This window comes from Schistocerca nitens, chromosome 1 (assembly GCF_023898315.1).
Source record: "Schistocerca nitens isolate TAMUIC-IGC-003100 chromosome 1, iqSchNite1.1, whole genome shotgun sequence".
Classification (NCBI taxonomy): domain Eukaryota; kingdom Metazoa; phylum Arthropoda; class Insecta; order Orthoptera; family Acrididae; genus Schistocerca; species Schistocerca nitens.
This window is the reverse complement of record NC_064614.1, coordinates 765,018,506-765,045,301: the sequence shown is the minus strand read 5'-3', so window position 1 is coordinate 765,045,301 and position 26,796 is coordinate 765,018,506. Positions and strand designations below refer to the sequence as shown.

The window sequence follows — 26,796 nt, the reverse complement described above, 5'->3', positions numbered from 1 at the left end:
GACCTTAGCAGTTAAGTCCCATAACATTTCACACACATTTGAACTTTTTTTTTTAACATTTTGGTCAGACGGAGATTCAGATACTGATAGCAAGGGTTACCCAGGAGCAGATACAGACTCAGATCACAGTGCAGTAGCGATGAAGAGTAGGCTGAAGCTCAATAAATTATTCAGGACAAATCAATACCCAAGAAAGTAGGATACGGAAGTACTGAGGAATGACGACGAGATAGGCTTGAGATTCTCTGAGGCTAGAGATACAGCAAAAAGGAGTAGCTCAAGAGGCAGTACGACTGAAGAGTAATGGACATTTCTAAAAAGGGAAATCACAGAAGTTGGGAAGGAAAGCATAGGTATAAAGATAGTGACTGCGAAGAAACCATGGGTAACAGAAGAAATACTTCAGTTTATCGATGAAAGGAGGAAGTACAAAAATGTTCCGGGAAACTCAGAAATACAAGTCGCTGAGGACTGAAATAAATAGGAAGTGCAAGGGAGCTAAGACGAAATGGTTGCAGGAAAAATGTGACGACATCGAAAAAGAAATTCGGAAGGACAGACTCAGCATACAGGAAAGTGAAAACAACCTTCGGTGACATTAAAAGCAAGGGTGGTAACATTAAGAGTGCAACGGGAATTCCACTGTTAAATGCAGAGGAGAGAGCAGATAAGTGGAAGGAATACATTGAAAGCGTTTATGAGGGGGAAGATTTGTCTGGTGTGATAGAAGAAGAAATTGGAGTCGATTTAGAAGAGACAGGGGATCCAGTATTAGAATCAGAAGTTAAAAGAGCTTTTGAGGACATAAGGTCAAATACGGCAGAAGGGATAGATAACATTCCATCAGAATTTCTAAAATCATTGGGAGAAGTGACAACAAAACGACTATTCACGTTGGTGTGTTGATTGTATGAGTCCGGCGACATATCATCTGACTTTCGGAAAAGCATCATCCACACAATTCCGAAGATGACAAGATCTGACAAGTGCGAGAATTATCGCACAATCGGCTTAACAGCTCACGCGACCAAGTTGCTTACAAGAATAATATACAGAAGAATGGAAAAGAAAATTGGGAAAGTGTTATATGATGATCTGTTTGGCTTTGGAAAAGATAAAGGAATCGGAGAGGTAGTTCTGATATTGCAGTTGATAATAGAAGCAAGACTAAAGAGAAATCAGGCTAGTTCGTAGGAAAAAGCGCGCGACAATGCAAATGGTGCAAGATGTTAGAAATTCGGAGGAAAATAACAAAGTGGTCGGATTAGAATTGGTGTTAGACAGTGACGTGGTCTTTCGCCCCTACTGTTCAATCTATGCATCTACGAAGCAATGATGGAAATAAAGAAAGGTTCACGAGTGGAATTAAAGTTCAGGGTGAAAGAATATCAATGATAAGATTCGCCGGTGACATTGCTATCCTATGTAAAAGGGTAGAAGAATTACAGGATCTGCTGGAAGGAATGAACAGTCCAATGAGCACAGAATATGGGTTGAGAGGAAGCCAAAGGAAGACGAAAGTAGCGCGAAGTAGCAGAAATTATAACAGCGACTATTAGTAGACGTCAAGGCATTCTGCTACCTAGGCAGCAAATTGTTGAAAATTAGGCGGACCAGTAAGGAAAGGAATGAGGAGATTCTCGACAATATCGACGAAGAAAGGAATATATTTAATCACACTCACATAATAAAATGAATATGTCTGAAGGAAGTGTGTCGTTGTCAGCTGAACTAAAAATTGTCCTCATTCCGATGTCAGTATCAACAAGAGTTTCTAACAGTTTTCATTAGACACCGTTTCGTTACACAGAGACAGTATTCGTTGGTTGTGCTGAGAGAAATTTAGACAGTTTCGACTGACGACGTGAAGTTTCCCACAGAGGGATGAACGCCTTACCGAATGGATCTCACTCTGCACTTCCGCCACTTACTTCAAAAGAATCGTGAACCATTCCTCGTAGGATGTATTGGGCACAGAAGATATTATGAATCTTTTTTATAAGACATAGGCATGAAATGGAATATTTGACATCTCCTGAGATCTCCTGTCACACTAAAAGTGAATGCTAGGCAGAAACACATGAGCAGTTTTTCTTCTTTTTCTATAAACCGTAATAACAGTGAGGGATTAGGATAAGCCTCAATGTATGGATGATCACGTATGTCTCGCAGTTCCTCTTTCCAAGAGTGCCAGCTCATCAGTTTCCTAAACTGAACTGCAATGCCATTTCGACGCCACATGAAGCGAAGGAAAAAATATCCCACTCATTGGTAGATACCGTCTTTGGAAATATGACCAAAGTGCTGGATAGATAACGTTGTTACGCAGCGAGCTATGCGTGATTTGGTTCAGTTACAGTTCACTTTCCAGTTTCTTGGCACTCCGATTTTCGTAATAGTCTATTGTTTTATAGGACCTTTAATCCGGGAATAACAGTGTCCTCCTAAACAGTGGTTACAAAGTAAGACACATCGTATGCCACGAGGAGCTGCTAAACCTCAGTTTCGAGCTTCCATATTTGCAAAACCTTCACATATCCGTTACTGCTCTTCAGCGACCAGTTGCCATACCCATTATACATTTATGTTCAAATGTTAATCATGGCCGGCCGTAGTGACCGTGCGCTACAGTCTGGAGCCGAGCGACCGCTACGCTCGCAGGTTCGAATCCAGCCTCGGGCATGGATGTGTGTGATGTCCTTAGGTTAGTTAGGTTTAATTAGTTCTAAGTTCTAGGCGACTGATGACATCAGAAGTTAAGTCGCATAGTACTCAGAGCCATTTACTAATCATGATATGGAAGCGAGAGAATATTTCCTCAACATGGTATTAGAAGGATGCCAGAAGTAATTGAAAACTAATCACAAGGCATCCTCCATGCAACAAAGTTCAGAAAACTATAAAGTTATGAAATCTATGATGAAAATCTTCAACCAAAGTTACAAATCTAGAAAGTCACCGTTATAACAGCAACAAACAAAACAATTGACAACAGGTATTGTCATAGCTAGCTGCCACACATGCTCGGCAACGACGTGCATGCTGTCTTTGAGGTCATTGAAAAGCACGGTTGTATGGTAATTATGTTCCTGAGAAAGAGCTGTGCAGAGCTGTGTGTGTACATAGGGCGCTGGCTGATGGACTACGCTCCCAGAATCCGCCTCCCTAGCCGAGGCCGCTAACGCACGCTCCAGCAGTGGCGCTCCACTCGGATGTACACTTCTGGAAATTGAAATAAGAACACCGTGAATTCATTGTCCCAGGAAGGGGAAACTTTATTGACACATTCCTGGGGTCAGATACATCACATGATCACACTGACAGAACCACAGGCACATAGACACAGGCAACAGAGCATGCACAATGTCGGCACTAGTACAGTGTATATCCACCTTTCGCAGCAATGCAGGCTGCTATTCTCCCATGCAGACGATCGTAGAGATGCTGGATGTAGTCCTGTGGATCGGCTTGCCATGCCATTTCCACCTGGCGCCTCAGTTGGACCAGCGTTCGTGCTGGACGTGCAGACCGCGTGAGACGACGCTTCATCCAGTCCCAAACATGCTCAATGGGGGACAGATCCGGAGATCTTGCTGGCCAGGGTAGTTGACTTACACCTTCTAGAGCACGTTGGGTGGCACGGGATACATGCGGACGTGCATTGTCCTGTTGGAACAGCAAGTTCCCTTGCCGGTCTAGGAATGGTAGAACGATGGGTTCGATGACGGTTTGGATGTACCGTGCACTATTCAGTGTCCCCTCGACGATCACCAGTGGTGTACGGCCAGTGTAGGAGATCGCTCCCCACACCATGATGCTGGGTGTTGGCCCTGTGTGCCTCGGTCGTATGCAGTCCTGATTGTGGCGCTCACCTGCACGGCGCCAAACACGCATACGACCATCATTGGCACCAAGGCAGAAGCGACTCTCATCGCTGAAGACGACACGTCTCCATTCGTCCCTCCATTCACGCCTGTCGCGACACCACTGGAGGCGGGCTGCACGATGTTGGGGCGTGAGCGGAAGACGGCCTAACGGTGTGCGGGACCGTAGCCCAGCTTCATGGAGACGGTTGCGAATGGTCCTCGCCGATATCCCAGGAGCAACAGTGTCCCTAATTTGCTGGGAAGTGGCGGTGCGGTCCCCTACGGCACTGCGTAGGATCCTACGGTCTTGGCGTGCATCCGTGCGTCGCTGCGGTCCGGTCCCAGGTCGACGGGCACGTGCACCTTCCGCCGACCACTGGCGACAACATCGATGTACTGTGGAGACCTCACGCCCCACGTGTTGAGCAATTCGGCGGTACGTCCACCCGGCCTCCCGCATGCCCACTATACGCCCTCGCTCAAAGTCCGTCAACTGCACATACGGTTCACGTCCACGCTGTCGCGGCATGCTACCAGTGTTAAAGACTGCGATGGAGCTCCGTATGCCACGGCAAACTGGCTGACACTGACGGCGGCGGTGCACAAATACTGCGCAGCTAGCGCCATTCGACGGCCAACACCGCGGGTTCTGGTGTGTCCGCTGTGCCGTGCGTGTGATCATTGCTTGTACAGCCCTCTCGCAGTGTCCGGAGCAAGTATGGTGGGTCTGACACACCGGTGTCAATGTGTTCTTTTTTCCATTTCCAGGAGTGTATTACGGTTCGAAACCTGACAGAAAATTTTCACTGCCAACATTTGGTCGGCCAGGGGAAGGGAGGTGGTGACCAGTCCTTGCGTCAGTGCCCTAGATTAAGTGCCATACCTCTCTGTAGTGTCTAACGAGGTCCGGGTATGTGACTTTGTCGATGCTGATCCGTCCATCGGGTAGGGACGTTAAAAATCGAAACACTCTAGCAAACTATTACACTAGCAAATCAAGTGATTTCTCCCATTTAACTACTAACATCACACATGAATGAAATTTGTCAAAAGATTATAACATAAAAATTAAAATCTCAAGCAAAATACACAAAAAAAAACTTTCATAATTCGTACATTATACACTTTATATATCGTTATGTTCCAAGATTTTGGATCACTCTCGCACAAAACACACAAACATACATATAAAAACGAAACCTTTTATAAATGCAGTGAACGCGTAGTTTGTTGTGGGGAGATCACTCTGTTGGAGAAATAATTCAAAAGCCAAGATCGGTTAAATACTGTTTACTGGATGACCGGTTTCAACACACTGACGGTGCTATAATCAGGGAGGACTTACATTACTATTAGTACAATTCCACATACCCGAACGTAGCTTAACATTTATAAAACATTTGGATATAACGATACATGAGGAAGACCAGCTGATATAAAATCATTGTCACAGAAATAAATAATAAAAACAACTGCTCTTATGGTCATTCTATTCCAACAGATATATAAGACAGAAGTCACAAGATAAATCTATTTGGTACATGACATAAAAAGAATGATCGAGCAGCTACTCATATGCCACATATTTCTGTACTCAACGCTAAGCTACGATTGAGGTGCGGTAAAGAGCGACGCCACTGGACACTGAATGACAGGAAACGAGTGATTTGGAGTGTTGAATCATGCTATACCCTGTGACAATATGATGGAAGATTTTGGGTTTGGCGGAAGCCTGGAAAACGTTACCTGTGTACTGCCAAGTGTGCAATACAGAGGAGGAGGCGCTACAATATGGGGATGATTTTCATGGTTAGGGTATGACGACCATATAGCTCTCGTTGTTGTTGTGGTCTTCAGTCCAGAGACTGGTTTGATGCAGCTCTCCATGCTACTGTATCCTGTGCAAGCTTCTTCATCTCCCAGTACCTACTGCAACCTACATCCTTCTGGATCTGTTTAGTGTATTCATCTCTTGGTCTTCCTCTACGATTTTTACACTCCACGCTGCCCTCCAATACTAAATTGGTGACCCCTTGATGCCCCAGAATATGCCCTACCAACCGATACCATTTTCTAGTCAAGTTGTGCCACAAATTTCTCTTCTCTGCAATTATATTCAATATCTCCTCATTAGTTATGTGATCTACCCATCTAATCCTCAACATTCTTCTATAGCACCCCATTTCGAAAGCTTCTATTCTATTCTTGTCTAAACTATTTATCGTCCACGTTTCACTCACTTCCATACATGGCTACACTCCATACAAATACTTTCAGAAACGACTTCCTAACACTTAAGTCTATACTCGAAATTAACAATTTTATCTTCTTCAGAAGCGCTTTCCTTGCCATTGCCAGTATACATTTTATATCCTCTCTACTTCGACCATCATCAGTTATTTTGTTCCCCAAATAGCAAAACTCATTTACTACTTTAAGCGTCTCATTTCCTAATCTAATTCCCGCAGCATCACCCGATTTAATTCGACTACATTCCATTACCCTCGTTTTGCTTTTGTTGATGTTCATCCCATATCCTCCTTTCAAGACACTGTCCATTCCGTTCAGCTGCTCTTCCAGGTCCTTTGCTGTCTTTTACAGAATTACAATGTCATCGGCGAACCTCAAAGTTTTTATTTCTTCTCCATAGATTTTAATTCCTACTCCGAATTTTTCTGTTTCCTTAACTGCTTGATCAGTATACAGATTGAACAACATCGGGGAGAGGCTACAACCCTGTCTTACTCCCTTCCCAACCACAGCTTCCCTTTCACGCCCCTAGCCTCTAATAACTGCCATTTGGTTTCTGTACAAATTGTAAATAGCCTTTCGCTCCCTGAATTTTACCCCAACCACCTACAGAATGTGAAAGAGAGTATTCCAGCCAACATTCTCAAAAGCTTTCTCCAAGTCTACAAATGCTAGAAACATAGGTTTGCCTTTCCTTAATCTATTATCTAAGAAAAGTTGTAGGGACAGTATTGCCTCACGCTCACGTGTTCCAACGTTTCTACGTAATCCATACTGATCTTCCCCGAGGTCGGCTTCTACCCGTTTGTCCATTCGTCTGTAAGGAATTCGAGTTAGTATTTTGCATCCGTGGCTTATTAAACTGATAGTTCGGTAATTTTCACATCTGTCAACACCTGCTTTCTTTGGGATTGGAATTATCATATTCTTCGTGAAGTCTGAGGGGATTTCACCTGTCTCATACATCTTTCTCACCAGATGGTAGAGCTTTGTCAGGGCTGGCTCTCCCAGGGCTGTCAGTAGTTCTAATGGAATGTTGTCTACTCCCGGGGCCGTATTTCGACTTAGGTCTTCCAGTGCTCTTTCAAACTCTTCACACACTATCATATCTCCTATTTCATCTTCATATACATTCTCTTCCATTTCAATAATCTTGTCCTCAAGAACATCGCCCTTGTATAGACCCTCTATATACTCCTGCCACCTTTCTGCTTTCCCTTCTTTGCTTAGAACTGGGTTTCCATCTGAGCTCTTGATATTCATGCAAGTGGTTCTCTTTTCTCCAAAGGTCTCTTTCATTTTCCTGTAGGCAGTATCTATTTTACCCCTAGTGATATGCGCCTCTACATCCTTACATTTGTCCTCTAGCCATCCCTGCTTAGCCATTTTGCACTTCCTGTCGATCTCATTTTTGAGCCGTTTGTATTGCTTTTTGCCGGCTTTATTTACTGCATTTTTATATTTTCTCCTTTCATCAATTAGATTCAATATATCTTCTGTTACCAAAGGATTGCTACTAGCCCTCGTGTTTTTACCTACTTGATCCTCTGCTACCATCGTTCCCTAATGCTCTCCCTGAAACTCACTACAACCTCTGGTTCTTTCGGTTTATCCACGTTCCACCTTCTCAAATTCTCACCCTTTTGCAGTTTCTTCAGATTTAATCTACAGTTCATAACCAATAGATTGAGGTCAGAGTCCACATCTGCCCCTGGAAAGGTCTTACATTTTAAAACCTGTTTCCTGAATCTCTGTCTTACTATTATATAATCTATCTGAAACCTTTCAATATCTCCAGCCTTCTTTCATGATTCTTGAACCAAGTGTTAGCTATGATTAAGTCACGCTCTGTGTAAAATTCTACCAGGCGGCTTCCTCTTTCATTCCTTACTCCCATTCCATATTCACCTACTACGTTTCCTTCTATTTCTTTTCCTACTATCGAGTTCCAGTCACCTATGACTATTAGATTTTCGTCTCACTTCCCTATCTGAATAATTTCTTTTATCTCACCATACATTTCATCAATCTCTTCGTCATCTGCGGAGCTAATTGGCATATAAACTTGTATTACTGTGGTAGGCGTGAGCTTCGTATCTATCTTGGCCACAATACTGCGTTCACTATGCTGTTTGTAGTAGCGTACCCGCATTTCTATTTTCCTATTCATGATTAAACCTACTCCTGCATTACCCCTATTTGATTTTGTATTTATAACCCTGTATTCACCTGACCAGAAGCCTTGTTCCTTCACTAATTCCCACTATATCTAACTTTAACCTAGCCATTTCCCTTTTAAAATTTTCTAACCTTCCTGTCCGATTAAGGCATGTGACATTCCACGCTCCGATCCGTAGAACGCCAGTTTTCTTTCTCCTGATAACAACGTCCTCCTGAGTAGTCCCCGCCCGGAGATCCGAATGGGGGACTATTTTACCTCCGGAATATTTTACCCAAGAGGACGCCATCATCATTTAACCATACAGTAAAGCTACATGCCCTCGGGAAAAATTACGGCTGTAGTTTCCCCTTGCTTTCAGCCGTTCACAGTACCAGCACATAAAGGCCGTTTTGGTTAGTGTTACATGGCCAGGTCAGTCAATGATCCAGACTGTTGCCCCTGCAACTACTGAAAAGGCTGCTGCGCCTCTTCAGGAACCACACGTTTGTCTGGCCTCTCAGCAGATACCCCTCCGTTGTGGTTGCACCTACGGTACCGCTATCTGTATCGCCGAGGCACGCAAGCCTCCCCACCAGCGGCAAGGTCCATGGTTCATGGGGTACAGCTCTTAAAAAACGTTAAATGCGGAAGTATATAAACGCATTTTGGAGCACTGTGGACGGTGCACAGTAGAGGAACAGCTCGGGGACGATGGCACTTTGCACCAGCACAACGGCAGACTCTGTCATAAAGCAAATAGTTTGTGAAGTGAATTAGCCGGCCCAGAGTACCGAGGTGAATTCAATGTAACACCTCTTGGATGAGTTAGAACGTTCACTTCACTCCAAACCCCAGTATTCAACATTACTACCTATTCTGGTTTCGGCTATCGAGGAATTATGGGCTGCCGTTCACCGACAGACACTCAGACACCTCACTGAAAGTGTTCCCAGCAGAGCTAAAACTGTGATAAAGGCGAAGGGCGGACACATTCCATTTTAATGTTCACTAATCGGTGTCCGGATACTTTTGTTGCTACCATGGAATTATTGCTCTCAAACAAACTAGAGCACTTTTTAAATCGAGTGTCAAATTTCGTCCAGTTCCACTTACATATATTTTTTTAATTCCATCACAGTTAATTTTGAAGATTCACGCTTTGCTATCTGTGTACCGCTTCGACCTATTTACTGTATACTCAGTACAGAAAGTGCTAGCGTCCTAAGAACTGGTGCGTGTAATATTTACGTATGGTACGTTGGTGGGGAAACTCGAGAATCTAAACGAGAAATGAAGACTGTAAAGTTTGACTTAGCAAGAGTTAGTGAATTGAAATGGGTTTAGAACAGATTTCTGATCGGACAACCTAAGGGTAATAAGATCAGCATCAGTGAACGGTGCAAGAGGTGGTAGCATCTTTATGAATAGAAAGGTAGGTGACAGAGTGAGTTACTATCATGCAATGCCTCCATTGAAACTACACCAGCACCTGCCACCACAGCAGAAGTCGCGATAAAACGATACGTGAGAGTTAGAGAATTAGCGAAAATAATATAGGCACCAACATAACGCGGTGCAGAGTGACGTTTGGCAGCTGAAACAGCATGCATTGCGCTAGAACTGAGTTGTGTGAATGTGATTTTATCTATTTCTAGCAAAGAAACATTCCAGATTGTCGACCGATAGCAAAGATAGTAAACAGATATTTAATCCTTATCTGTTACATACGTCAATGGTCCAGTCACGTTTCATATCTTCGGTTTTCGAAACGTGTATTATTTCATCTTCATATTCTTCAAAACATATTTCAAATGCAGAAACAGGTACACCTTGCAATTGAGAGGCAACTTTACTGAAGAGCCAAATAAACTAGTACACTTGCCTAATATCGTGTAGGGCCCCCGAGAGCACACAGAAGTTCCGCAACACGACGTGGCATGGACTCGACGAATGTCTGAAGTACTACTGGAGGGAATCGACACCACGAATCCTGCAGGGCTGTCCATAAATCCGTAAGAGTACGAGGGGTGAAGCTCTCTTCTAATCAGCACGTTGCAAAGCCTCCCAGATATATTCGAGAATGTTCATGTCTGGTGAGTTTGATGGGCAGTGAAAGTGTTTAAACTCAAAAGAATGTTCCTGGAGCCACTCTGCAGCAATTCTGGACGTTTGGGGTGTCGCATTGTCCTGCTGGAATTGCCTCAGTCCTTCGGAATGCACATTGGACATGAATGGATCCAGGTGACCAGTCAGAATGTTTACGTAAGTGCCTCCTGTCGGAGTCGTGTCAAGCCGTATCATGGGTCCCATATCACTCCAACTGCACATGCTCCACACTATTACAGAGCCTCCACCAGCTTGAACAATCGCCTGCTGACGTGCAGGGTCCATGGATTCATGAGGTTGTCTCCATATCCGTACAAGTCCATTCGTTCGATACAATTTTAAACGAGACTCGTCCTACCAGGGAACGTGTTTCCGGTCATCAACAGTTCACTGTCGGTGTTGACTGGCCCAGGCGAGGCGTAAAGCTTTGTGTCATGCAGTCATCAAAGGTACACGAGTGGGCCTCCGGCTCCGAAAGCCCATATCGCTGATGTTCCGTTGAATGGTTGACACGCTGACATTTGTTGACGGCCCAGCACTGAACCCTGCAGCAATCGCGGAAGGGTTGCACGTCTGTCAAGTTGAACGATTCTCTTCAGGCATCGTTGGTCCAGTTCTTGCAGGATCTTTTTCCGGTCGCAGCGATGTTGGAGATTTGATGTTTTACCGGATTCTTGATATCACGGTACACTTATGAAATAGTCGTTTGGAAAATCCCCGCTTCTACCTCGGAGACGCTGTGTCCTATCGCTCGTGCGCCGACTGTAACGCCACGTTAAAACTTGCTTGAATCTTGATAACCTTGCAGTGTAGCAGCAGTAGCCGATCTAACAACTGTGACAGACACTTGTTGTTTCATAGAGGCGTTGCAGACAGCAGCGCCGTATTCTGCCCTATACCTACACCAGTTTCTTTGGTACTTCAGAGTAAAACAAGATGGGAATTGAATCTCAGCTTCTTACTCTATGTTTCTATTTAACTATTAGTAGTCTAGTATTATTTTTCTTACTGAGTGAACTATACAATAATGAATTCTCGCTAAATAACTGTGCCTGCCACTTTAAAACCTTACGTATTAAGCTAATAATATTTCGACACAGAAGGTCATGCGCAGTTTAGTTGAGAAATTGATACTACATCGCACTAATTAAAGGTTATCTTGAGGAGTTTATGCAACGTATTTATGTAAGATCAGATTGTCAGTTGAAACGCACTAGTGTTTACGACCAGCAATTTGCGATCATGTTACAGCATCTAGCTTCTTGCGCATTTGCATTTGTGAGACAGAGTATAAATATATATAGTCTTCCACTAACGATTTCCTGTGGATGGCACTGTGTACTTCTAGGAGGAAATGTAAATCTTACAAAATACACAGTTTTTCCTTGTGACTCATGACTTTTACAACATTTCCTCCATTTCAACAAGAATTTCATTTGAGTCACAGAAGAATTGATAATCTAACTTTATCATCCTACACGATACGTAGTAATTTATTTAAAAGTAACTGAACTGTAATTAGTAGTCAGTACATTAACATTGTTTTTTCACAGGTGCTGAACGGATCGTATGGATTGCTGAACTTGCTATATCATTTTCATAACACTCAGTGAAATTAAACAATACCGAAAGTGTTGTGAAATCCGAACTAACGTTAAGAAATGCAACGTAGAATATTTTTTCCTGGAACAAATTTTTATACTGAAGAAAGTCGCACAGCTCAACGTTATTGATAAAACACAATGTATGAGAAACTTGGACTAAACCTAAAATAAAATAACTTCACGTTTAGTAAAATACTCTTGAGTCAAGAACACATTTCTTCAGACTGCAAACGTGTCTTTATTTTATTATATGTGTGCCTATTCACTCCCTTTGTATCTTCATTCTTATTTCAAATAAGTGTGTTTCACATTCAACGAAACGCTTATTATTATTATTGTATGATTATAAGATGACACCACTTTCAGCTGCATCGGTGCAATTTCTATGACATTTTAAGAGTCACCTTCGGTGAATAAAAGAGTAAGCGAGAATTTACAAAGAGAAAACTTAAGATCGTGCTAGTTGTTAATACTGCATCCAGATATAATTACATGAGCACTGTATGCGTTTCTTTCAAATTTCTTTTTTGGAGCTGAATGCTCGCGAAATACGTTTTTTCATGCACGTACGCAGTTTATTTTCAAGGGTCTCTCTTTCTTGCTGACGTGTGGCATCTGACTGTTGGGCAACTGAACTGAACGCAACAGCCAGCTTGGAGTATTGTCGTACCCTTCGCCTTCTCGATTTTCAAATTCCACCATACCACGTGACTGCGATGTTATCTGATTCTGCACTGGCCGTCTGAATGAAAGTTACATACGGAAGGAAGAAGACTCGTACTTCATCACTGAGACGTCAGAGTGGTGCACCCCGTCCAAGTTTTGCGAACTCTGAACTTTCCACGGACCGCAGTATCAAGAGCCTATTGTTGAGTTCGACATTTCGAGTGAAACCGCTGCTACCAGGGATAGTTATGCAAGGGCGGGGATCTAGCGAATTAGATCGGATTGTAATTACACATAGACGGGCCAGCTTGTAAAACCGCAAAAAATTTAGGCGAAAAGAGTCACGAAACTACTAACAAAGAGCTCCTCAAATCTTTTGTCTGGAGCATACTATTATAGACTATGCCAATGAATAATTTACAGTGAAATATTAAGGGGGAAAACACTTCAAAACTTTTGAAATCTGTTTGTAGAAAAATACGTTTGATGTGGAACAGATTGACAGCATGAGATATGAAGAAGTGTTTCTAAGAATAGAAGACGAAAGAAGACTTGTAGAAATGGTGTGTGAGTGGCAATAATGAGGAAAAACTTTTAGCTGTAGCATACACTGTCTGTGTGCCCAAAGTTTCCATGCATATCTGGGTAAGCATAATTTACAACTAGCTGTCATGAGGGTATAAAACAACACTTCGTCGTATTATCAATAGAGAAACAGTAACTACCGATGTGTCGGTTAGAAGAGCTCAGCCGCTTCCGATGTGTGTTAGTCATTGGGTGTCACCTGACTGAAAGATGTGATGGTCAAATGTAAACGCAAAGGAACAAGGACCAGGCAAACCTCATGTGGTAACGGTCAGGAACCATCGAACATTGAGGAGGATAGCTGTAAATATTAAAAGAAATCAGCGTAAGGTACTAGTAGTCAGTTCCAGACTGCTTCCAGCAGTCCAACTAATACAAAGACTGTGCTAAGGAATTAAAAATGTGGGTTACAATGGTCGAGCTGCTCCTCATAAGCAACAAATTTCTGTAGTTAGTGCTAAGCTAAGATTGAGGTGGTGCAAAGAGCGACGCCATTTGTCAGTGGATGACAAGAAACGAGTGATATGGAATGATGAACCATGCTATAACCTGAGACATAATGATGGAAGGGTTTGGGTTTGGTGAAAGCCTGGAGAACGTTACCTGCCGCCGTGTGTAGCGTCAGCAGTTAACTGCACGGAGATGGTGCTACTGTATGGGGATATTTTTCGTGGTTAGGGTGTGGACCCGTTATTGACCCGCCAGGGTAGCCGAGAGCGCTAACGCGCTGCTTCCTGGACTAGGGTAGGCGCGCCGGCCCCGGATCGAATCCGCCCAGCGGATTAACGACGAGGGCCGGTGTGCCGGCCAGCATGGATGTGGTTTTTAGGCGGTTTTCCACATCCCGCTAGGTGAATACCGGGCTGGGCCCCACGTTCCGCCTCAGTTACACGCGTCGCCGACATTTGAAACACGTTCGCACTATTACACGATTTACACTAGATGGAGACAGCTGGGGTACACTGATTCCATCCCTGGGGGTACGGGGTGGCGGCAGGAACGGCATCCGGCCACCCCTAAAAACTAACCTTGCCAAATCCTTGCGGGACTTTGGCGTCAGCGAAAGAAAGGTGAGGACTCGTTAATAAGCTTAATAAAATGCTAAGTGCCGATGAGTCTGAACGCATTTTAGAGCATTGTGTATGGCGTACAGTTGAGGAACAGTTCGGAGACGATGAAACTTTGTGCCAGCGTGACAACAGATCTTCTCAAAAAGCAACGTCTGAGAGGCAGTAATAGAAGTGGACTGGCCTGTCCAGAGTACAGAGATGAAACCAATGAATATGAGATAGAACGTCGACCTCGCTCCAGGCCCCAGTCTCGAACATAACTGGCTCTCTGTTTTCGGCTACTGAGGCTGCCATTCCTCTACAGACATTCAGATACATCATTAAAAGTGCTCCCAACAGAATTCAAGCCGTCACGAAGGTGAAGAGTCGACAAGCTCCCTATGAATGTCCGCTAACATATGTCCGAATACTTTTGGTAAGGTAGTGTATCATAGAATCCTTTATCATAGAAGTACCTCTTCGTTTTAATAGAAAGACAGCCAGCAATGTCAGAGAACATTCCGTTAGAGACACGGAAAACTGCATGTACGTGGTGCTATTAAACATCCACCAGTATTTGGTGGACAAAATGGGCAGAAATGTGATGTGAAATTCCTGATCAGCAGGCTTCCCAATGTCCTGGATTAAATTCCAAACCTCGTCATGCTGAGTAATGATACACCTCATTGTCACATTCAGACGAGACGACAAACTTGGTGTTCCACCTATGAAGTCTCTACAACATTGAAATGTCTTCCAATGAATTTGGAAGACCGCTAAAATCCAATAAAATATGATTCCTTAGTTACCATCAAAATAGAGTACACACACACACCATCAAAAATTCTATAGACACAAATACACTGCATTACAAAAAATTGAAGCACTCAGAAGACATGGCCGAATCTCGGTGTAAATTCATACATGTACACAGCCTTGGCGTGTATGTAAGTGATTATAGAGTGAATGGTAGAACAGCCAATAGAGAGCGTTGGTGTTGTTCGTGCTTAAGTGTTGTTAACAGCCCTGGGAGGATGTATAAGGACCTTAACTGCATCACATTTTGAATGATCATTGAGAAGAACACGGAGATGTCTTGTCTGAGACAGCGTTAATAGTCGCTGACTTAGAAAGGGGTCTCACTGGGGGTCTACATTTCGCCACTGGGCCGAATCGTGCTATAATCTGATTTATGGGGTATTCCGATGTGACAGTGGGCTGATGTTGGAGAGAATGGGAATGTGAAGGTAGATATACTTGTCATCAAGTTTTCTGTTAAACAGCTGAGCTATCATAAGGGTGGATCGCCATATTGTGCGCCAAGTCCATCACGACCCTTTCACAAGTGTACCTGCCTCCTGAGAACAAGTTAATTGACTCCCTGCAACATTCTTTGTCATCCCATATCACTGTTCGGATACTAACACCAGTCATCATAGGGACCTATTGTCCACTGGGTAGGTTGCTGTTAACACCACACCACGCACATTTGGAGTGGTGCTATGACAGGGAAGCATACTTGCAGATGAATGTGTCATATTGTTTTCAGCAAGGAATCATGGTTCTGCACTACCCTGCATCACCAGTTCATCATCATAGGTGGATCTGGCGGCGACCTGGTGAGAGGTCCTATTCTGCCAATATTGTCGACAGGAACAGCACTGCTACTGCTGTCATCAGTGGCGGTGATCTAGAGGCGGGTGGTGGGCGGGGGGCGGGGGGGTGCAATTAGGTATGAATTCTTTGGGTCAAGCTGGAAGTGACTGATGGAACTCTGGCAGCACAACAGTACGTCAAAGATCTTGTGTTAACACTTATGCGACAGTATCTTTGTGCCATTTTTCGACAGTACAGTGCCTGTCTACATGTAGCATGGGTGTTTATGTTTTTGAGGTGCTCCAGAGGCCAGAACTATCCACTTTTCCATCCTTGATGTGACATTTCTGAGACAAGTTTGGACGTCAACTCCACCCAGACTATCAAGGGCCAGTCACAACAGTTATGAGCCAGCCTACCTCAGGGGAGAGTACAACGGCTTTATCACACTCTTCCCAACCGAATCAGTGCACGCATCCAGAGAGGGTGCAATGTTCTTTGTAAACTTGACCGAATTTTATAGTCACTAAAATAACACCACATATCCCCTTCTGGATACGTGTATAGCTCTTTATGGAACGCTTTTGTCCACTAGAGATATGTATGTAACCTATGCTAAAGACTAACGAAGTCTGTATAGTATTGGCAACCAGTAATGAAAAGGCACAACACAGCACCACCAGTCAGCTCATAATATTAGCGGTGGTTTCTTTCCACGTACATATTTATGTTTTCGATATAAATGTGTGAGAAAAACGACAATATACCAATATAGGAATGCTGTGACAACTAGCAATGACATAGCAGGCCAATACACACACACACACACACACACACACACACACAACACAAAACACACATACAACATGTTGGTGATAATGATCCAGACACATAGACTGTCCAAACAGCCTGCTGCACACATCATGCTGTGTTCCCTCCACTTACTGCTGGCTGTGCTTCAGCCATATGGCCGGCAGAGTGTGAGTGTGGTCGTCATACTCCACGAAGTGCCGCGAGGGGTAGCCGAGCGGTCTAGGGCACCTTGGCACTATTCGCGCGGCTTCCACCGTCGAAGGTTCGAGTCCCCCCTCGGGCAACTGTGTGTGTTGTTAGTGTAAGCTAGTTTAAGTTAGATTAAGTAGTGCGTAAGCTTAGGGATCAATGACCTCAGCAGTTTGGTACCATAAGACCTTACCACAAATTTTCAAATTTCCAATGTGCATCAGTGGTGGTTTTTATTAACAGTAAAATAAGAATAATATTTATACACCGAATTCCAGCTTTTAATATCGATCTATTCAAGTACCGATTTTAATCTGTAAACAGAATGGCCTAATACAAAGTGAGAACTGCAATTTAAATTTTCTCGTGTGAAGCTCATCTGAACCGGTACCAGAATGCCTTGCCATTTCAGTTAACGTCGTTCTCATTAAACAATGTGCATCCATGGTTATGGTAACAAGGTGTACCATTACTGATGTCTTTCTAGTATATTTTCAATGTTAAAACACAGTATAAACTTTGCAGTTAATGGTCCCTCAGATCTTGATAATCTACTGACATTTAATATCAATATTGATAAAAAGAATCAAAAAGCTACTAGCGTATTAAATGAAAAGCAAGCGGAACGATTCAACAAGTTTCTCGCAAATACATGATTAACAGGTCCTGCCTTCTAGCAAAACACGTTTACATTTTTGTCTTAACTTCAACTTGTTTCGCCATAGTTTTCGCATCTTCAGTTGGTACTTCTTTATTTCCTCTGACAATACACGTGTAGTAATTCTATGAATTGGAATACATGTATTAGGTTCCTATATGTGTTTAAATTACATATATATCTATTCGACCTCATATTTGGTGTAAAGTGGATAAATGGGAACAGAAAAAACAAAACCTAATCTAAAGGCGCCATATAATAGACATAAAAGCAGTGTAAACTGTTGCAGTAACTTAGTTCATATATTCCAAATTCATGGAATACCTGCCATTGTACTTTAAAGGAAGTAAATAATTACACAAGTCTGGGTGAATAAACAATAATAAAAACTATTTTCCGTCATCATTGCATGGCGATAGTAAGGTAATCGGTGTTGGTCTACTAGTAAATCTTTGAACCTATTACATAATAAAATGCAAAATGTAAGGTAGGGGATTAAAATATATAAGAGGCATATCTACATTTACGGAATATTCCATCGGAAGTCGTAAGAAAAAAAGACATAAAAAACTGAATATACAGTATTGATGTTGAACAATAATATTTATTTCATAGTTCACTATGAACCGTCTTTTGGGTTTCTAGGCCATCCTCAGACAACTTAAACTAAACAGACAGTCCATTTACTTCCTGAAATGTTCATGGACAATTTCGAAAAATAATATTTAAATTAACAGTGGTCGAGTTCTAAAATGTACCATTAGACCAGCTATGTGGAGGACGTACAGAGCTTGTGGACAGTTACTACCAGACAGTTTAACAAATTCTTCCGGCATTTAAATTCACTTTACAATACAATTAAGTATGCACGGAGTTGGGAGGAGGCTAAATCAAATTCTTAGACCTTGTTACTGACATCATTGGTTTAAGACTACAGGAAAGTAACATCAACATAGACAGTAGTACCTACCAATTTAAGTTCTCCTGTTGAAAGTCGTTTATTAAAACGTCAGCATATATATTATTTATTCTTCTGCGAGTTCCCACTCGCAAGTTCTGTACCAGATGATCGCGTGCCTGATGTAGTACAGTCTTTGATTAATCGAGTGAAGGCATGTCTGCTAGCACATACCCTGGAAGCAGCGTGTAGGAGCCGGTCACAGGACTGCGCCTGCCGAGCAGCGTGTTTGTAAGCCCCGGTGAACGAGGGACAAAGCATTCTGGTTCTCGTGCTGGCTTTCGTTGGGCTCTTTGCTTGCTGACTGTTTTTGGCGGCTTTTTCGGCTGTTGGCTTGTCTCACTGCTTCCACATTTTTGCTACGAATGACTGCTTGCTCGGCAGGTTACTTTTGATGAGCGCTCTCATACATGAAGCATGGTGAGGTTGCGTTATGCATTTTTCAGTTTGAAGTAATATTCGTCTGCAGTATTTTCAGGTGCTTAAATGTGCCTTCACTTGTATTAAAAACTAACTACCACTTTTCAGCATTCGGGAGGACGACGGTTCAATCCCACGTACGGCCATCCTGATTTAGGTTTTCCGTGATTTCCCTAAATCGCTCCAGGCAAATGCCGGGATGGTTCTTTTGAAAGGGGACGGCCGACTTCCTTCCCCGTCCTTCCCTAATCCGATGAGACCTATGACCTCTCTGTCTCGTCTCCGCCCCCAAAACCAACCCGACCCAAGTCGATGCACTTGGTACAGTTTAGGTTTTTCCCTCGTTCATCCATACAATAGCCCTTTGTTGACGCGTCTAGAAGTGTTCTTTGTTCAGCTTTTCCATATATTGTGACCCTGTACACCAAGCAATCCATCTCTAGTGTTCCAGGTCTTATTGCTTTTGAAATGAATCACAACACAAAAAATTTGCTTAAAACCAATAATCTTACGGTTTACAGTACGTATCAGTTCGAATAACACTCTCACAATATTGATAGCTGTCTCCGCCATCGTTATCAGGAGTTGAAATTACTGACTGGTAGGGTTGGTACGATGTTATGCTTATAGAGATGTCGAGACATCAGTCCAAAGCTTGAGTGTTTCATTTGATGCCACGTGACATGTAAACAGACAATACATTATTAAAGCATACCTTCGCAAAGAAACTCCAAGCACATTTAATTAAAATATATAAGTTTTACTTCCCTTCCCAATCACATACTGATATCGATGCCAAAATTCGATTACGGAAATGTAATTATATATCTATATATATAAAATTTTTTCTCTTACTCCATACTCTGAATGTTCCCGATATCGTAGGACTGGAGAGCTGCATTATTAACTACCGAGACTGGAATGGAAACAATCAGTTTAATTTCTTTAAATGGGCTTAAACAGTTAAAAATCGAGCACTCCCAGATGGAATGTTCAACACCGGTCGCCCTCTGTATGATAACATGATGGCAAGAAGCAAACGTCATGTCGATCCTGATGGGGCTCTGGATCCTGGCCGACCACATGAACACACGATCGTAAGAAGGTCTAAAACAACAGTGATTCGACACACACCGTGCCATCGCATTTGTAATGTGACTTTCTGGAGGGAAGCCCATATTCATCCACAGCATGCTTTCATTGAATTGAATGTTTCTCTCACGTTTATCTGCCAGTAACGAAAGATACATAAAAACAGCGCTTCTGTAGCCTGCTTAGAAGGCACTAAATCGCATCGATTACAAATAGGGCCCCCTCACCCCCATGCCATATGTAGATAGGAATCTTCAGGTACCTGCCAGGAAACTAAAATACAGAAAATAAACACCACCTTTCTATAGTAGGAATACTATTGCCTGCATTCTGTTCAACGGTAAAGACAAGATTCCAACTAAAAAAGAGAATAGACTTTACAGGAATTCCAGCAGTATGTGTAGCAAATTATATATTGGTCAGTCAGGCAAGGCTACAACTACTAAACTAAGTGAATAACAAAGCAGCTGGAGAGTAAAAAAGAAAAATTCCAAGTTTGATTAATATGTTCCTAATGAATGTCCTTCTTATTGAACTTGATGCTCCTCACAGAAAAAATAAAGGTAGAAAACTAAAATTACTTGAAATATCGATCACGAAATCCTAACTTAATCATTAATGACCAAATGCAGTTCCTTTATTATTTTTCTCATCATAAGGTAACATGTATGCTGCAAGCAGTATAACTGTTTGCCACCCACATTTCATTGGCACCTTGCTATCCCCCCCCCCCCCCCCATTTTTTTCTGTTCAACACACTCTCCACTTTTTTGTCCATATATCGCAAAACGTTAAAATTCCTCCACCCACATTCCCATAACACCTTCCTCCCCTGCCAACCCCCATATCAATCCTCCAACCGTCTTTTTGTTCAAACCGCCAAACGTTCTTTACATTCTGTATGGCCCAAGAAGTACATACTTTCTGATTGCAAAAGTATTGACTCGCTGACTTAGTACTTCTGCTTGTCAAAACTTATTGACAGTCGCTGACTGAGCGAGAAAATATGTATAAAATGAGGTGGCTGCTAGTAGAAGTAAGTCGCTGGTCTCCTGTTCCTAGTGCTGTTGCTGCTGTCGTGTGTACATGCATCATCATATTAGAAAAAATAAAAGTCTAATCTGCACAACAACAACTACCACTACTACTACTAAATATCACATTTCTATTTTGATTTCAAGTTCTTTACCATATGTAAGAAAGCAGGAATTCTTCTGTTTCCATGTTAAAAAACTTGAGGCATCTGAAAGATTATCAGTATTGGGCAATGAGAGCAGTACCCTTTCTTGAAGGCAAGAAGTGTCAGCGCCAAATATGGAGTGACTGTGCTGGTCTATCTGAAAGTCTGCAAGATATATCTACCATCAAGATTCTCCGCTATCAGCCAAGATGAACTTAACTTTCTTAACTTTGGTACCATGTGCATGATATATTTTGGAAGGATTAATAACTTGGACACACTTTATCTACAGAACCATTATGTTAACTATCAACCTAATAGAAAACAGTGTATAAAAATGTCAGTGCCTTTTCATAAGTATCAGGCAGTGAGAGCATTTTTACAGTGTGGAAAAAGGAACAAATTAGAATCTGAATATTCCTTGGATTTACATGTTCACTGTCAACTAAGTGTTCATCTGACTTTCTTTAGAACATATTAAATTTTACACTAAAAGTATTTTTTGTCTGCCTTTTTTCCCTCTTTTCCATTCCCCTGTGACGTGTTAGAAAGGCAGAGATGAAGTTAACTGATGATAAGGCAGTACAGTATTGACACAAAACAGACTGATGATGAGGTAGTACAGTATTTTGACATAACATCAGTGGAGTATGACAACAGAGAGGGAGAGTGAGGGAAATGAAACCTGGCATAAACATTTCCATTGAATTACAATACAGAGAGAAGAAATTCACTGATGAAACAAATAAAGTATTTGGCATAAACCACTTTGTTAGTGGAGTATAAAACAGATGACAGAGATAAATTTACTGATAAGGTAGAATTTTTGGTAAATACCACAGTTGTGGAAATACAATAACTTTTATTTTTTATACTGTGTTTGCCAATTTCTATTTTTGATACTGCGTGTATGTATGTGTGTGTGTGTGTGTGTGTGCGTGTGCGCATGTGTGAGTGTGTACGTAGGTACTTAGTGTGATCGGTTGAAACAATTCAGTTTTTTTAAAAATTTGTTGCCAAATTTCGTACGTTTATTTCTTGATCCATCATACAGACGTGTGTGAAGGCCAAAGGCCATTTACCATGCTATTACACGTAGGCAACTCGACTAAGACTTGCTCCATTCAAGGTGACGTAGACGCCATCTTGTAATTTGATGTCACTGGTATCTAATACTTCAGCTCCTCAGTGTGCCAAGGTCTCCATAGCTATATTACAAACGTTAAATTGGCAAGACGTGTACTGCATGCACCGATATCCAAATTATCGACATTTTAGCTCAACCACACAAAGCAGATGGGATAAATGCTATGCACATTATTTGTATAAGGAAAGATTACCTTGTAGATCTGTCATTCAGAGATCACTCTTGAATGTTGATTGACTGTGAAAAGATCATGTTATTCCTCACGGAAAGAAGGCAAGCGTTTACCAATACGTATCGTAAGGCTACAGGGACGGGACTACCGCTTACCATCTCATGATACTGCTGCTGGCGTTGATCGGGATCTCACGATTATCGTGCGAGAATGAAATCTATGGGTTCAGGAGAGCCATCCTCAGCTCCGCGCAGGATATCAACGCTCCTATACGACTAGCACCCAAGAAGACAGACATATTGTCCAGTCAGCCATGCAGGATCGTACAGCTACGTCGCGTACCTTTGGTCAGGAAATGGGCTTGTCTCCAGCAAGACAGGTATCAACGAGACAGTGTCAGGATTTCTGGAGAACCGCCAACAGTCAGTATGGAACTACCGCTAAGGCTTCCATTTACCCAGTAGCAGAGAGCGTCGTACAAACTGTAGTGCAGCAATCAACAACAGCAGAAACAAAAGCAGCACCAAGTCATCTTTTCCTGCCATTCCCATTCTACGTACAGTATCACTGGTAGGGGGGAGGGGTGGTTATGAAATGGTAAAACATCGGATATGATTTTAACCAGGATATCAGCACAAAGTTTTTATTCATCTAAATGACAAATATAAAATTGTTTTGCAAACACATTTATTGAATTGAATAGTAAAAATAAATACCCATGAAATGAACAAGTGCAATCCCTAGCTAGATGAATTAACAATACTTACTTTTAGATATCAGTGAGATTATCAAACACTAAAAACTTTAACTAGCTCTATTACTTAGCGACTCTTATTACAAAACAGTAAATTAAGTACACTTCTAATTCACTGGTGCTGGCATAACCACCCGACTGGCGCCTTGAAATGATAATAACAAATGAACAGGATAACAGAATAATGAACTGCTATAAAAGACAGAAAGCAACAGAATTAAAAACAACATTTATTCCGTTGAATAGTCAATTTAAACAGAAATCATATCTGCCTTCTAAAGGCACTGGAGATGCACAATCTGAAAACATTTCTGTTTCGATTTTAAGTCACCTGTTATATATACGAAAGAGGAGGTTCTTCTGACGCCATGTTACAAAACTTGAGGCTTTTAAAAGACTGTCAGGATTGGCTAACAGCGAGCAGTACCAATACTCGAAGGGAAGACGTGTCAGCACCAAATTCGGAGTGACTGTGCTGGTCTGCCTGAAGGACTGTGGTACACATCTACCAACAAGATTCTCAGCTATCAGCGAAGATGAACTTCACTTTCTCAACCATGGCGCTAGTTTAAAAGATTTAAAACTGCAGCAGAATGTAAACAAAGATAGTTTTGATTAAAGCTGTTAAGCTATATTCTGCTTTGGCATTCCCGAAATCAACATAGCTGAAGAAAGACAACAACAGCTGTGTTAAAAAAGGAATACAGAAATGAGGTAATAATAAAAAACACAATATTCAAATCATACGACTCTGAGGCATATCTGTACGTGTTATCACGCAGAATAAATGACACTGGTGAACATAAACACAAAACGCCTACCGTGGCCAGCAAAATTACCTAAAATTCTAGTAGTCTCCGGTGAGACCCGAAAGGACAATGTTTAATATGAGGTTCTCACCAAAATAAAGCAGCTCTAAGGCTATCCTGTAAAAGCTATTTCATAGCCGCCCGTCTCCCATGCGAATGTCAATGCACTCGAGCTCAATTCCTTCTTAAGCTACTTCTCAAGTTAACTGCCAGATGATGGACCAGAAACAAAGGCCCGAGAAGAAACCTTTCGTTCGGCAACAACATGGAGCGATGTGTCAAACTAGCACATTAAACCTGCGACCGGAGGTACTGTCTGCACTTGCTGCAATACACTACTGTCCTGAGCACGAATGCTCCGCCTAAATCGGCATACGTCGGTTCCCCCTTCCGGGCGAGCAAGGTAAACACGTACTCCCGATTCTAGCAAAGACACCGTCACATAAATTATCGATCCCGCGCACTAACACGGCTCAGTTTCGATAAACATATCTGTGTACGGATGCTCCGAAGACAATGAACTAGGCCAGACTGTACCCGTCGTCGTCTAGCGTAGGTTGCTATTGAGTACGCATGATTCCTTCTCATTCGCATAGGCGGTAATTTGCACAGCACGTACTAAGCCCTGAACCTGTGCCCTCACTTCGACGTTTTTGTGATGTTATCTTTCTACAACAAGCAAGACCGTATGTTGCCCACGTTATCTAGACGTGCTCGGTAACAAAGTGTGTTCGACTGTTGCCATTGTGAGTACATTCTCTAGATTGCTTACCCATTAAAAAACATCTGGTAATGGGTTCGAAGAGACCGGTACCTTACCACTAGTTACTCACAAAGACTAAAGATCTCTGCCACAGAGGTGGAGCAGCAAGGATTGACGTACTCGTATCAATTATCCAAGCCCAGTTCCATTCAATGCTCGGACGCATTAGAGCGGTAGGCTTAAAATTTAGTCTTACATACTTTCTACTCTATTGAATAACCACAATAAACATTTGCAATTCCTCCTTGCGTTGTAATGTTAACGACTCGGAATGTAATTCATATCTGTATAGTTTCTTATTCTCAAACTTACTTATGACTCTCGCTTTAGCCATTACACACATTGCACACTCTCATGTACTATATGTTGTGATACCTATTCCATTCCAATAAATATTCATTATCCGTCTAATGTTGGATAATATGACAGTTTTAGGTCCAATGTTCAAAATAGGCTTGAGGGCAAAGCAGCTAACAGAATTACACTTTAAATGACATCCCTTTGCATTTCACTAGAGCAAAAGTGGATTATCGCTGTTAGATCGTAATCGTTATCCACGTTTACTGCATCATTTTGTGCTGCGGGAGATGACACAGTGGAAAGACAATGGACTCATATGCGGAAGGGCGACAGCTGAAGTCCTTTTCCTGCCATGTAGGTTAGAAGAATCCACTGAAATTGCATGGACCTCGAGTTGACCCACGTAATCACCCATAATCGGATGTCGTAAAACAAGGGACACAGGGATATGTGACTGGTTAACAATTTACAAAAAAACTTAGGTGAGCCAGTCATCCTGTTAACACATTAAGAACGTCTCTTTAAAATGTTTCGAAACAAGTGGGACAGAAAACCTTACAAGTCTAATCACATTCGTTTCAGTGTAACCTAAAATAGAGAGCAGATCTTTCGGTTGATCTGTCGCTGTCCGCTTGTCCGAAAACAGAAGACAGTCTAGTAAAATGTGGCGCGCAGTGACCTGTAAGCCACAAGAACCACACATTCGAGGGTCCTCTCGTCACAGCAGGACGACATGCGCCCGAAAACTCTCGCCTACGCGAAGACGAAGGAGGACCTCATCCCATCTTCTTGGCTGAAAGGACGTACACCACAGCCGCGTATTGGGCTTTACTAGACGCAGCTTACTATCTATTACCTCGAGCTGCATTTCTTCCCATCGTATGACTGCGTACCTCAACAGCGAGGCGATAGCATGATGCAGGGGGATGGCACATTAAAATAACTGGGAACCACGACATGCCTCCTTGGCTGCTACATAGGCCCTTTAGTTCCCCGCAATATCCACGTGACCTGTTACCAAGCAGAAAGACACATCCTTCCCCGGCCGTTGTAGCCCGGCCGTTGTAGCTGGAGAACGGCGTCCTGTATCTTCTGAACTACTGTATCTGTTGGGTACAATCGTTTTAGAGTTTGTAGAGTACTTAGATAATCGGAACAGGCAAAGAATTTGCCACTCGAATCACGTCTCACCTGCTCCAGTGCCCGCAAGGTGTCGTATAATTCGGCTTCGAAGACAGAAGACAGTGAAGTCGGACCTTCAGGACAAGATACGGGAAACAACGGAGCAACAAGGGGTCCCCCTGTTTCGACCTTCTGTAAAGACAGCTGTGGAGTTTTGGTGCTCAGTTAAAGTGCCATAAAATAATATATTAAAACATGTGCAGGAGGGAAATCTCTCCTCTACTGCACCAAATCTGAAGTAACTCTGGGCGTCTGCAGTAAACCTGGTGGCAGGCGGTTAAAATCCTAGATTTGGAGTTGTACTTGCTCCACGCCAAGTAACTCCAGCACACGTTACCCGCAGATCCCAAATGGCATCGTTGCTCGAGGACGATTGGAGAAAAGGCCTTCAAGAGGTGGACGAGCAACAGTATGATATGCACGTGAAGTCGCAAATACCAGGAACTTAAGATGCCTGACGCGCTATGAGATGTTGC

The 26,796-nt window shown here is 42.5% G+C and overlaps 1 protein-coding gene across 1 annotated transcript in view; it reads left to right on the top strand.

Annotated features, from left to right (window-relative positions):
• The window catches only part of LOC126199518 (odorant receptor 43a-like), a 63,223-nt gene extending 51,227 nt beyond the window's left edge, over positions 1-11,996 (top strand). The window contains exon 7 of the mRNA XM_049936476.1: positions 11,937-11,996. Coding sequence (XP_049792433.1) covers positions 11,937-11,996 — 60 coding nt within the window. The remainder of the gene's footprint in view (positions 1-11,936) is intronic.
• Positions 11,997-26,796: the final 14,800 nt, after the last annotated feature.